Source organism: Sorghum bicolor, chromosome 1 (assembly GCF_000003195.3).
Source record: "Sorghum bicolor cultivar BTx623 chromosome 1, Sorghum_bicolor_NCBIv3, whole genome shotgun sequence".
NCBI classification, from domain to species: Eukaryota; Viridiplantae; Streptophyta; class Magnoliopsida; order Poales; family Poaceae; genus Sorghum; species Sorghum bicolor.
Genome location: NC_012870.2, coordinates 2,707,572 through 2,720,175, shown reverse-complemented (window position 1 = coordinate 2,720,175; position 12,604 = coordinate 2,707,572). Strand labels below are relative to the sequence as shown.

Sequence of the window (12,604 nt, the reverse complement as noted above, 5' to 3'; positions counted from 1 at the left end):
CTGTGACTGTGATGAGCGATTCTATATACTTATTATGTAAAAAGCACTTGCTAGTTACTAATAAAAGCACTTGCTAGTTGCTAATCGATGTACTCTCCTCTTTGGTAATAGTTATAGACTATTTGCCTACAAAAATAGTTACAGACTTAATTGTTGAAAACTGTGATCCACAGCAGTAAAACTGGTGTATAGCAGTACAGCCATGAAACTAAGTTGCTAATTGATGTACTGTGTCTCCTATTTGGTCTTTGATGCATTTTTCATTGTTGATGCTTTGCGCTTTTGTTTTTTTTTTGAATGAATACACACCAAATTTAGAATCTTGGGTCGGCATACCCTAAGCAAAAATTCTATATCTGCTTTATTGCTATATTGCTAATTTATTTGTGATATGCTATATTGCTAATTTATTTGTGATCCTACCATGGACTTTTGCTGATGTGTAGATCACTATATCTGCTTTCAACTTTGCTAGTGAACTAGTTACCCTTTGAATTCAAATTCATGCACTTGTTCACTGGATGCAGGCCCCTCAACAGATGTGGATCTTCGTCAGCACCCTCACCGGGGAGACCATCCCTCTCGAGGTTCTGGGTTCAGACACCATCAACGTGGTGAAAGCAAAGATTCAGGATCGGCACCGCCTCATCTATGATGGGAAGTGGCTGGACGACAGGCATACTTTGGACCATTACGAAATCCACAGTGGATGCAGCCTCATCCTAGATCTCAACCGCGGTGGGATGCCAATGCCGATCTTCATCAAGATGATGACAGGCAGAAGCAGAACCATCACCCTTGATGTACAGAATACAGATACCATCCGCACTGTCAAGGCTATGATATATCATATGGATGACATTCCATTGGACCAGCAATGCCTCACGTTTGATGGCAAGCAGCTGAAGGACGGATGCTCTTTGGCTGACAACCGTACGGCTGGAGGACAACCTTACTTTGTCCGATTATAACATCAAGGCCGGAAGCACTATCCAAGTCAAACTATGGTCATGGGGTAGCATTGAAGTGTTCGTCAAGGATCTGAGGGGCAGCACCATCACTTTTGAGTTCGAGAGCTCAGATACCATTGCAGATATCAAGGAGAGGATTCATTATATGCAGCACATTCCCCCCTAGAGAGCAGCGTCTCGTCTATGGAGGGAGGCAGCTACAGGACGATCACACCCTTGCGGACTACAATATCTTGAGATTTTGCACGCTGGATCTACTACTACGCCTTCGTGGTGGTCAATGAGATAGACGCCAAATTGCTGCCCTTCTCTTTCATCAAGTTTTGGGAAATAGTAGTAAAACTAGCCCAGAGTATTTGATAAAAACACTCTCATATACTTAACTGTAAGTGTTACATACAGTGATTCATATAGTATTTCAGCTTGGTTGCTTCGTGTTATATATGCATCCGGTCATGATTCATGTCCCTCACGCCCGTACCGGCCCGGCGTGGCGATTTCCTTCCACCTGCTCGAGGTGACCACCTCCGTCCACTACTTCTCTGGTCAGGTATCTCTTTTCTCTGGTGGTCCTCCCCCAAAGTGTAGTGCGCACCCATCCATCTTAGTAGTTACTAGTTAGGGTTGATGTTTCTTCATCGTTACATAATTCGTCGATTAAGAGTGACACTAATTTCTTTGGTTTTCTAACCTCTGGTTGCGTAGGTTGAGGATTGGATTTTGCTCGAAATCAGCACTGGCACTGATACCATTGCTGGATTAGTTTAGGTATTTGCACCTTGTGTTTTTGGGTTATCATGATCTTTCGTTCTTATAGTTCTAATAAAAAACAATGTTATTTATCCAAGTTCGAGTGTGGCTTCTTTATTAGTTGAAGTACAGATTAATATAAAGAGCATATCTGTAATGTTGCAGTAGTATATTTTGTTTTGGGGTGAATCCAGATTCGTTGCTTGACTGTGCTTATAAAGTTTATGCTGACCTTTCTCTTGAGAAAATAAATTGCCTTTGAGGGAAATTAAGAAAATCAGCTATGTGAACTCTGAATTCATTTGGAGCAGGTTTCTGTAACCGAGATTGGCTCATGGAATTAGTAGATTGATTAATAATAGTAGAGTACACAAGTATATTTATAGGCAACGATCGCTAGGGTTAGGCTTATGGAATGAGAACGAACACTAGGATCATTGCTGAACATAGATATCAAACCTACTGTGCGCATGTGGGCACAAGTCCGGCAGCAGCAAAACTGTGCAGGCCTACGGCTACGGACAGTCTTCTTTTGGTGGTGTTCTAAACAAAATTGGCTCCCATCTTTTCTTTGCAGGAAACGATCATGGAGAATGGCGCGATGCTGCAGCTTCCGGAAGAAATGACCGACAAGATTGAAGATCCTGTCTCATATTAGTGATCCTGGCTCCCTAGCCCACCTTGCTTCAACGTGCAAGTCTTGGCGTAATATCATAAAGGACAGAACCTTCCTTGATCGTCTGATGAGGCGTCGCCATGACCATGGTTTTACTCTACTTCTTGGCTTCTTCTACCAGGACAGCACCGAGTCTCCTCCACAGTTATTGCAGCATAATAAGGGCAAGTGGCGTAGTTTGGCACCGAGCTTTCATGCCCATGTCTGAATTGTCATATCCATCGGCAGCAAAGTCAGTTGCACTGCACTCACACCAGCTAAGCTTAATTTGTACCTTTATTCGGGGGTCTCGGTTGCGATCTCAACGTATACGAGCCCATTGCCTCGCATCTCGCAAGACAGCCTCTTGGCCCTCCGCCGCCGAAGGCACTAGTGACCAAGCCCAGTCGGACAAATGATGTGCCTGCAATAATCCTCTCAATGGTGAAATCTTCCACATACCTTCGATTCGAATTACATCACCTGACATGTATACCTTACTTGTCACCGAGAGGATGTCGACCATGGCAAGTGCGTATCTCAGTCCTTCGGCTGGTAGGTATTTGGATCAGACAAAGGAGGTTTTTAATTAGATCCTATTGCTCAAAGGTCAAACATTGGATGTGGTGGCCTTCAGAAACTCCTGAGCTAATGCCTGGCCTCTATGTGGTGCAGTCGATCACCTGCGGCCACTTCTCATGGCATTATCCATTTTCTCTGCGGCATATCGCCACACACCCAACGCTTTCATACCTAGAGCTCCCTCTTCATGCTAAACGCAGCAAAGGCGCCATTGCTAGCAAGTTCTGCAGATTGGTGGGGGCTTCTGTTACTCTTATTGAATGGCCTAGAGATGTCACTGTGGAAGCATGGCAGTGATGGCAGCAGCTGGGTTCTCTCTGTAACAATCAACCTGGCAAGTTCGTTCCTTGCCGATAAGGGTGGTCCAGATGCAGCCCAGAGCAAAGATCAGGTTGGAGTTGTTCCAAGGGAAGAGTGTGGCACGGTAGTGCTTTGGGTTGATGGTGAAGGCCTCTGAATTTTTCAGCCTGAGAGATAGGTCAATGAGGAAGATTGGTAATGAGCGTGCTACAAACAAGTATAACTTCTGCCCATATGAGATCGATTGGCTATCCTGCCTCTCAATCATGAACCTTGTCGTCGATGGCTCCTTGCTGCTCGATACTGGAAGGAAAACGATGCAACACAAATGGAGGAAAATAGTGGCAAGGCATATGAAATAGAATAACGAACATCTCGATGCCATGACATGGCTTCTGCTCGGTCTGTTGGTGACGGGGAAACCATGAAGTTTACAGTTTACCCTATCGAGCGCACGCTTATGATTGTTATGAGTGCAATATGTTCTTTTTTTTTCTAAAAAAGAAACCTTGGTAGTACCATATTGTAATAATATTCACTTTGGAACCTTATGAGTTTTTTCCCCTTGTGGTATCGTGTTAAATCCTAATACTGATGTCCGAGTTGCGCTTAATCCAATATAATTTCTCTGTGCTTCTGACTTTCTGGGTTGTTTCTACATTTTCATGGGATTGGTGCAACCGTGCAAGTAATGCCTGTGTACCCTTCCCAGGTTCAGGTTGGTTAAATCAGGCATGAGTTCATTCAATTTTATTTATTTACTGATGCATATACGTTTGCAAGCAAACTGACACGACAAAGGAGATAAAATATATATCATACTATATTTTAATGCAAGTGAGAATATATTTAAGGTAAGCATCTGTAATTTGATTGATAGCATATGGTTTTCCCCAACAATTTGGTTGGTACTACTGGCGCTATGATATGTTTTTCTCCTTTTTGAGAGATTTTTATAGGTGTTCATCTCTTCTTTAATAGCACTCCTGCTTTAAGGCATCTGTAATTTGATTGATTGCTGGCGCTATTATACGTTTTTTCCCTCCTTTTTGATAGAATTTTTTAGGTGTTCATGTCTTCGGAGGAATCAATTCCTTCCTTCCCTACAGGCTACAAGCCAAGGAGAGCTCAAAAAGGCCGGGTTTTGTCTGCTCGACGGCTCGACCCGACGCGACCAACGGCGGCTCGACTTGACTCGAAGACCGGACCAACCAAACCCTCCAGTCCCATCGACTAGTTCGAACCAAACCCTCCAGAGTCCCCCCGCAGCAGGAGCGAGCAGCCATGGCGCCGGTCGATCCCCACTCCTACACCGACGGCGCGCACCCGGTGGTGTCGCGCGCCGCGCTCGCCTTCTACCTCGACTTCGCCGCCTCCACCATACACGCCTCCGCGCTGCTCACCCTCTCCGCGCCGCACTCTGGGGATCTCCTCCTCGACACCCGTGCCCTCACCGTCCACTCCGCCTCCACCGATGCCGACACGCCGGAGCCCATCCCCTTCTCCCTCGCCGCGGCGCCCGACCCGGTCCTCGGCACGGCGCTCACCCTCACCCTGCCCCCCGACACCACCTCCTTCCGGCTCACCTTCTCCACCTCCCCCGCCGCCTCCGCGCTGCAGTGGCTGGCCCCGCCGCAGACCGCCTCCGGGCAGCCCTTCGTCTTCTCGCAGTGCCAGTCCATCCACGCCCGCTCCATCTTCCCCTGCCACGACACCCCCGCCGCGCGCATCACCTTCTCGCTCCTCCTCAACGTGCCCGAGCAGCTCTCCGCCGTCGCCTCCGCGCGCCACGTCGCGCGACGGGACCCGCTGCCCTCCGACCACCGCGGGGCCTGCGACGACGAGCTGTGGTGCGCGCCCGGCCGCATCGTTGAGGAGTTCCAGATGGAGCAGTCCGTGCCGCCCTACCTCTTCGCGTTCGCCGCCGGCGGGATTGGGTCCAGGGACCTCGGCCCGAGGACGCGGGTGTACGCGGAGGGAGGGGACAAGGTGCTGGACGAGGCGGCTAGGGAGTTCGCGGGGGTGGAGGAGATGGTCAAGGTTGGGGAGGGCCTCTTTGGGCCGTATGAATGGGAGAGGTTCGATCTGCTCGTGCTGCCACCGAGCTTCCCCTATGGAGGCATGGAGAACCCCAGGATGGTGTTCCTCACCCCCACGGTCATCAAAGGGGATGCTGCAGGGGCTCAGGTCGTGGCGCATGAGCTCGCACATAGCTGGACTGGCAATCTGATTACTAACAAGACCAATGAAGATTTCTGGCTAAATGAGGTGAGTGAACTCACGTTGTTGTCAATCAGTAGTTTTCCTCAAATTCAATGTAGTAATCTATATGGTATATTCCACACGTCTCCTATATTCCATGTTAGGTGGAATATCTGACCTCGCTACTAGCTTACCAACCGATCGGAACTCTGTGGCTGCTGCTGCAGCAAGCCTACTTGTGTTTCATGTTGCTTGTAATAGAAAATAAAACAGTAGCAACCCTTGCAGCTGCTGAAAGCGCAGTAGCTTCTGTATGATTTTGATTATGGATCTGAAGTGTAAGAACCCTAGTTTAGATTAGGAGAATTTTACTGTACAAGAACTTTGTCTCTTTACCAATATAAACAGAGAATATATGCTTCTTTGTTATCAGTATACATTTTCTGCTAGATTGGTTGCACTCCAGTAACCGGGGTCTGGTTATACACTGGGTACTGCGTCACCATGACTCTAAGAAAGATCTTCTAATGCTTTTACGGTTTCTCTGACCAGTGTGTGAAATGTTAGGTGGGAGATGCTAGAGAGCATATTTTTCTGAAACTGTGTGACATCTTATGATTTCCCCTCTTCTAATACAGTTGCATTTTTGCCGCCACTTAGAACAGTATTGCACATTTGCCATTAAAAAATGTGGAGCTGAAAACTTGCCATCGGAATGGAATATGGACCCTACCATTCTTGCCACTGGACTGATGGGTTTGACTTTTTTTTTTCTTTTTTTTGGCACAAATGCCCCTAGATTTCCATAGTCATAGAAAACAGGGTCGAAGGCCGAGGCGGTGTTCCTTGACTCAGGATTCAGGAACATCGTCCCCTCCCTGGGTATGTGGGGCCCTTTTTGGCTCTACCTTGTAAAAACCTCTTGCAAGTAGTGTACCATGTTCCTTGATCCCCTTCCTTGGCCCCATTGACCTGGTATGGTGACTTTCACATTTCCACACAATATGGTTGTCGCTACTCCTAGACTGAACCACCATTGCCTCTACCGACAAACTGAGGTCCATCGCCATCGGGCTCTCCGCCTCCACATCCTGGCCCTTGTGGCCACCACCTTGACAACAATTTCTCCTCACTCCCTCTGCCCTCGTGTGAACCTTGCAGCAAGGGCAGTGCGTTGCTCTGATATGAACGGTAGTGGTGTCACCAATGTCAGCTCTCAGAGATCCAGATAAAGGTTATCATCATCGAACCTAGTGTTCACCAACCAAATCCAGCCTGCAGGTGATCCGTTTATCCTTGCCGCTGCCGCATTGCTCATCCTCCACTCCAGCAGTCATTTGCTTGAAGAATCTGACAGTAGGTTGCACAGAGATCATCTTTGAGGGCGATGCCATTCTCCTCTGCCTTTCCTGTGCACATCACCATCCACTGCAGCCACTGGCTTCCGAGGGTAGCAGGGAGCCAGCAACAGGGGTAAAAGGGTGTCAGATGGGTAGGTGGAGGTACACCATGGGAAGTAGCAGGAGGGCTGGCAAAGAGTTGGATTTGAGCGAGCATGGGCCAGTGATGGGAGAGCTGGTAGGCAGGCAGGTGGAGATGGAGAAATAAGAGAAGGGGCAGTTTTGTCTTTAACACTCATGTAGTGTTTTCTTTTGCCATTTTGTTTTATTTTTCGCAAAGATACAAAATGGGGAGTAACGACCAAGTTAAAGCAGTGTCAAATCAGAATTTTGATGGTTCAGTGACAAATTTGAACTTGGACCTTTTTTTTAAGGGCAAGTTTGCAGTTGGGGTGTGTGGAACCAGAGGTACATATGCAAACTTTTCTTGGCTATATGATGATGCTGGTTATCATGCCTAAGTGCCTAACAACTTAATATGTATATATATTGTATACTTGTATATTGACATTTCAGTCTCGTATTGATGTCACTTGATACAGGGATTCACAACATATGCTGAGAGGAGGATTGTTGAGGTTGTGCAAGGGGAGGAGCGGGCAGCCTTAAACATGGGGATTGGATGGAGGGGGTTGAACAGGATGATGGAGAGGTTTAAGGATAACATGGAGTTCACCAAGTTGAAGCCGAATATGGCAGGGATTGACCCTGATGATGTGTACTCTGAAGTGCCCTATGAGAAAGGTTTCCAGTTTCTTTGGAGAATCGAGCGTGAGGTGGGTGGGAGTATGGAACATTGCAACTCTAATACTCTACCTTGCAACATTCTTTGGGTAAAATTACTGCAATATTGGACTCATTTCTAATGTGTGATGTCTTATGCGTGTTGCTTGTATCAGATTGGCAGGCCTGCTTTTGATGAATTCTTAAAGAAGTACATTGCAACCTTCAAGTTCCAATCAATAGATACAGAGACATTTCTTGAATTCCTCAAAACCAATGTACCTGGGATAGAAAACCAAATTGACCTTAACCTGTGGGTTGAGGGGACCGGTATCCCTCCTGATGCCATGGAACCAGATTCAGCTACTTACAAAAAGATCTGCTCCTTAGCTGCAGAATTCAAATCTGGAAAACTTCCAAGTGAAGATGAGGTGGCAAACTGGAGTGGGCAAGAATGGGAACTTTACTTAGAAAATCTACCAACAGATGTTGAAGCCTCACAGGTATGAGTTCTTATCAAATACCAGTGTTATTGGTACGTCTGAAAGTTACCCTGGTGCTTGTGATGATTCTATTCAGAATATGATGACTGCCATAGTACAAACTGTTAGGCTTTGGCATGTGTGTTTCAGGTCTATCATCGGCTGTTGAGCACTGCAGAGTGTTGCATCACCTCTTCCAGTCAATCAGAATCCCTCCATTTATAGCATCTATGTTCTATCTATTCCAATCGAGTTGCGTAAATTACTTTGCAAGACAACATCCATGTTTTATTGATAAATCACTATTTAAATGGAAATTGTACTGAACTGGATTATACATGCACGACTGGCAAAAGCGTGTAGGCCTAACACAACTTGCTTGGGACTTAGAGGCTTTGCTGTGGTGGTAGAAGCATATAGCCTCGAAGGAGTCTGTTTAGATTAGTTAGGCACAACACTATAAATGCATTGTGCTTGTTAGATGTTGATTTATTTTTTGAGCCTTTTCCCTGTATGCCATTCTGAAAGATGCTTCCAGCCTATATGCCATTAAAAAGTTCGAACGCGCCTACATGCCATGACACTTTACTTTCTTGCCACTCACGCCATTCTGTCCACTTAAGCTGCTAATGGTGTCAAACAGAGCTGCGAGAAGTCAAAACTACCCTCTGGCTATAGTACCTTGCTGAAAGTTGTATTTTCCTCCCATGCCACTCCGTCCTTGGTCCTATGGCTTTGGCATTCGCCTGACAGTGTCAACTTACGGCTTAATTAGCCACTAATCTGAAGTGCAAATGATCCTGACACTTCAATGGAAGTTGTATAGCATGGGGAGAATGATAACTTTATTGCAGGCAACCCAGACCGAATCTAAGTGAAATATGCCGTGAATCCAAATTGCCTACTCGGACGCCTGCCAGGTGCTCGGCAGAATGCCGCTTGGCCATGTGCATTCCCTGCTGCTGCTGGTGCCGCGTGCCCTTGCGCTAAGGATGCAAGTGGGGCGGCGGCTTCATCAGCCTGTCGGCCTGGACGAGTTTGCGGCGCTCAAAGCCACCGTCGAGGACATGCTGCCACGCCTTCAGCTTCTTGGACGCCATCAGCAACAGCATATCCACCACCAAGCTCATGCACGTCCTCTGAGGCATCCTCACGTCCATGCTCCTTCGACGTTCCTGGATGACATGGGCCATCATGGAGCGCTCCTACGCTAGTGCTAGTCTGCCACCTCCTCTCAACAGGTGGGAAAAGATCTAGCTATCGGCCAACGAACTGTTCACCAAGAAAAACATTTTTTTTTACAATGGGCAAGGGAGCTCGGTCGGATTAATTCGAGCAAGCAATTAGCAGCGCCACTAGTTGGCAGCACATCCCAAGCACGCGCACACAGAGAGAGACATGGAGGAGCTGGAGATCGGAGGTCTAGATTAATTAATGGAGTGGTTACGTCGGGGCCGCCGGGCGGGGTGCTATATGCTAGCTAGTAGGAGCAAGTGATCCTGAGCATGGAGCGGCCGCGGAGCATGCCGCAGTACAGCGCCTCCCAGTTGGTCGGCATGGGCGTCCTGAGCGCCGCAGCGCACGACGGCTCGGCGGCCTCTTCCCGCGGCATGCCAGTGGCGGTGGTGGCGGCGCCATTGTTGTCCTTGTTGTACACGACATCATCCGCGAAGCGCACCCGCTTCTGATGGCTCCCGTGCTGAACCATCTCCCGCTTCTTCCACTTCTCCCGCTTCTTCCACTTCTCCCGCTTCTCTGCAACGCGCACGGGGACTGCTGTTAAAAGGGCACTTCAGCAGCAAGTAACGCACGCGCATGGCCGGCTGGGCATGCGTACAAACGCCGCGTCGCGGCAGAGCAAGGAAGGAACCGAGAAGGAACGGTGCACGCGCACTTACCGGACGAGGAGAGGCATGTTCGGAGCAGAGGAGACGGGGCGGCGGAGTCGGACGGGACCAGGTGTGGCTGCTTGGCGCAGCACATGGAGCAGAGGACGAGCGTGCTGGAGAGCGCCATGGTGGTGGCCGTGATGGTGAGGCTCGCATGGGAGCCGCCCGATGACGAGGACGAGGACGAGGACGAGGTAGAGGATGGCGCCATCCTGCGCCCTGCCAACGAGAACGAGGCGGCGAGACCGAGACAGAGAAACAGGGAGGGAGCGGAGGACGGAGGTCGTGGCAGGCCCAGAGGCGGTCTGACCCGCGCGCACGGTGAGCCTCGGCGGTGGTGTGGCCAGATCCGCTCACGGTAGCCCCCAACAGGCAGCAGTGGTACCAGCCCGACAGCATGCACGGCGGCCCTTGGTGGTAGTAACTCTCTTCCTTGACCGGCATGGCATCTCCCTCCCTTCCCAACCCGCTAGCATGAACGTTCCGATGTGTGGGCGCGAGAGAGAGGACAGGGCCAGCAGAGAAGGGCGATGGACATCTTCACCGGTTGGACCCACATGTCAGAGCCATCAAACGGTGAAAAACGAACGGAAGGTGGACGGAATGGCATGAGAGGCAAAAAGTAAAGTGTCATGGCATATAGGCGCGTTCGAACTTTTTAGTGGCATATAGGCCTGGAGCATCTTTCATAATGGCATACAGGGAAAGGGCTCATTTATTTTGGCTTTGTCAGTTAGAGCAAGCCCAGCGCAGGCTAATATGGATGTTGGCTTCAGAAAAGTGACAGCACATATTGATGGAGTTCTGAAACTACTATCCTTCCATCACAAGCCATTACTTTTGCTTTGCAGTGCACCTCCCTAACCTTTTTCTGCACATGTTCTCTCTCTCCACCTGAGATTTGCATGGTCCTAGACTCCCAGGTTCTCCATGGCACACTTGTGCAGTAACTTCTGCTATCTGTCAGAACAAGCACTGTGCCCCTGCAAGTCAGTCCGACACTCGGCAGGGTTACTGTTCAAGTCGATCTCAATTCAGACTTGGAGAACTCCCAGCTAGCATGTCGCGTTAGGGCTGGCCTTAGGTAGCTGAAAGATCAAATATCAGTTATGTGGAGGAAATTATATTTCTGTCTTTTCTTCTGTTTACGATCTTAACTTGAATCTTATGAGCTGTGGTTTTCTGTTCATCTTTTGTAGAATCTATGTAGATCAACACTGAAATCTACATTGTCCTCCCAGTTTCCCCACTTTTTGGATGGCGGGTTAGTGTGTTAAAAAAAATGTTTGCAGATTTTATGGCAGAATACCATTTAGTCATGAAGAGACTTCTGATCATTTGTTCCTTTCTTTAGCAAACTAAACATGGTCATATCTATATAAACCGTATCTTTGTTCATTTCTCACTGGCAAATACCGACTCATAGCTGGCTTTTCGTACCTGAGCATCCCGTAACATATAGCTGATTGAAGAAAGTTTAAAGCTAGCTTGTTCTTCACTATAATGACGTAGCACAAAGTAAAGTGGAACTGTCCAATGTCCATCACTTTATATGAAAGGCTTTGGTGTGTTGTTAGTTGTTTGTTACATAATATGTTATTGTGGGCTTCTGTTCATCTGGGTCTGTCCAATGTCCATCACTTTATATGAAAGGCGTGTTGTTAGTTGTTACATAGCATGCTATTGTTGTGTGCCAGATCTTCTCTTTCTAACACAACCAATACATCACAACTCAATGAGTAATTTAAAAATCGACTGACCACATGCCTATATCTTGTCTGCATGCAGGTCACTGCTCTTGACGAGCGGTACAAGCTATCTGAAAGCCGTGACTACGAGGTCAAAGTCGCATTCCTCCAGCTGGCGATCCCCACCGGGTGCAAGTGCTACTTCAACGAGGTTGAGAAATGCTTGAAGCAGGTGGGAAGGATGAAGTACCTCCGCCCGCTCTACAGCTCACTGGCCAAGTGCTCCAGCGAGGAGAAGATGCTGGCCCAGAGGATCTTCTCCGAGGCTCAAGAGTTCTACCACCCAATAGCTCGCAGTGTCGCGGAGTCCATTTTGTCGAAGCATAGCTAAGCAGGCCAAGACTCTTGTTTAGCAAATCCATCGTCCACGGCCTCACCCGACTCACGGTTGGGAGCAACTGAGATCTGGTGATTGCTCAGTTGCTTCTTTCTCATAAAATTTATCGTCTGCTGGATCTAACTTAGGAAAAACTTGGGACTTGCACTGCATCTTGTCTTGATAATATGTGGAGACAGAACCGTAGTACCTGAGTAATGTATGTTCTGGGATTTTGCTTATGCTTAAAAATGTTCTGGGACTGCAAGGCCACTCCTTCCATGCAGCTTGGGAATGATGTGTGGGCTCATGACGAAGTGAGCATTGTGTACTGTGGTTCACCCTGCAATGCTGCACAGGCCTTGTTTAGTTTCTAAAAAATTTTGCAAAATTTTTCAGATTCCCAGTCACATCGAATCTTTGAACATATGCATGAAGTATTAAATATAGATAAAAATAAAAACTATTTGCACAGTTTGGTCAATTAAATATAGATAAAAATAAAAACTATTTGCACAGTTTGGTCGGAATCGACGAGACGAATCTTTTGAGCCTAGTTAGTCCATAATTGGACAATTTTTGTCAA

General features: G+C 47.8%; 1 protein-coding gene across 1 annotated transcript; it reads left to right on the top strand.

Moving 5' to 3' along the window:
• On the top strand, positions 4,435-12,349 carry LOC8057373 (leukotriene A-4 hydrolase homolog). Its single transcript, XM_002466155.2, has 4 exons — positions 4,435-5,526; positions 7,403-7,636; positions 7,760-8,086; positions 11,743-12,349. The coding sequence occupies exons 1-4, from the start codon at positions 4,543-4,545 to the stop codon at positions 12,031-12,033; spliced, it is 1,836 nt and encodes a 611-aa protein (XP_002466200.1). The 5' UTR covers positions 4,435-4,542; the 3' UTR covers positions 12,034-12,349.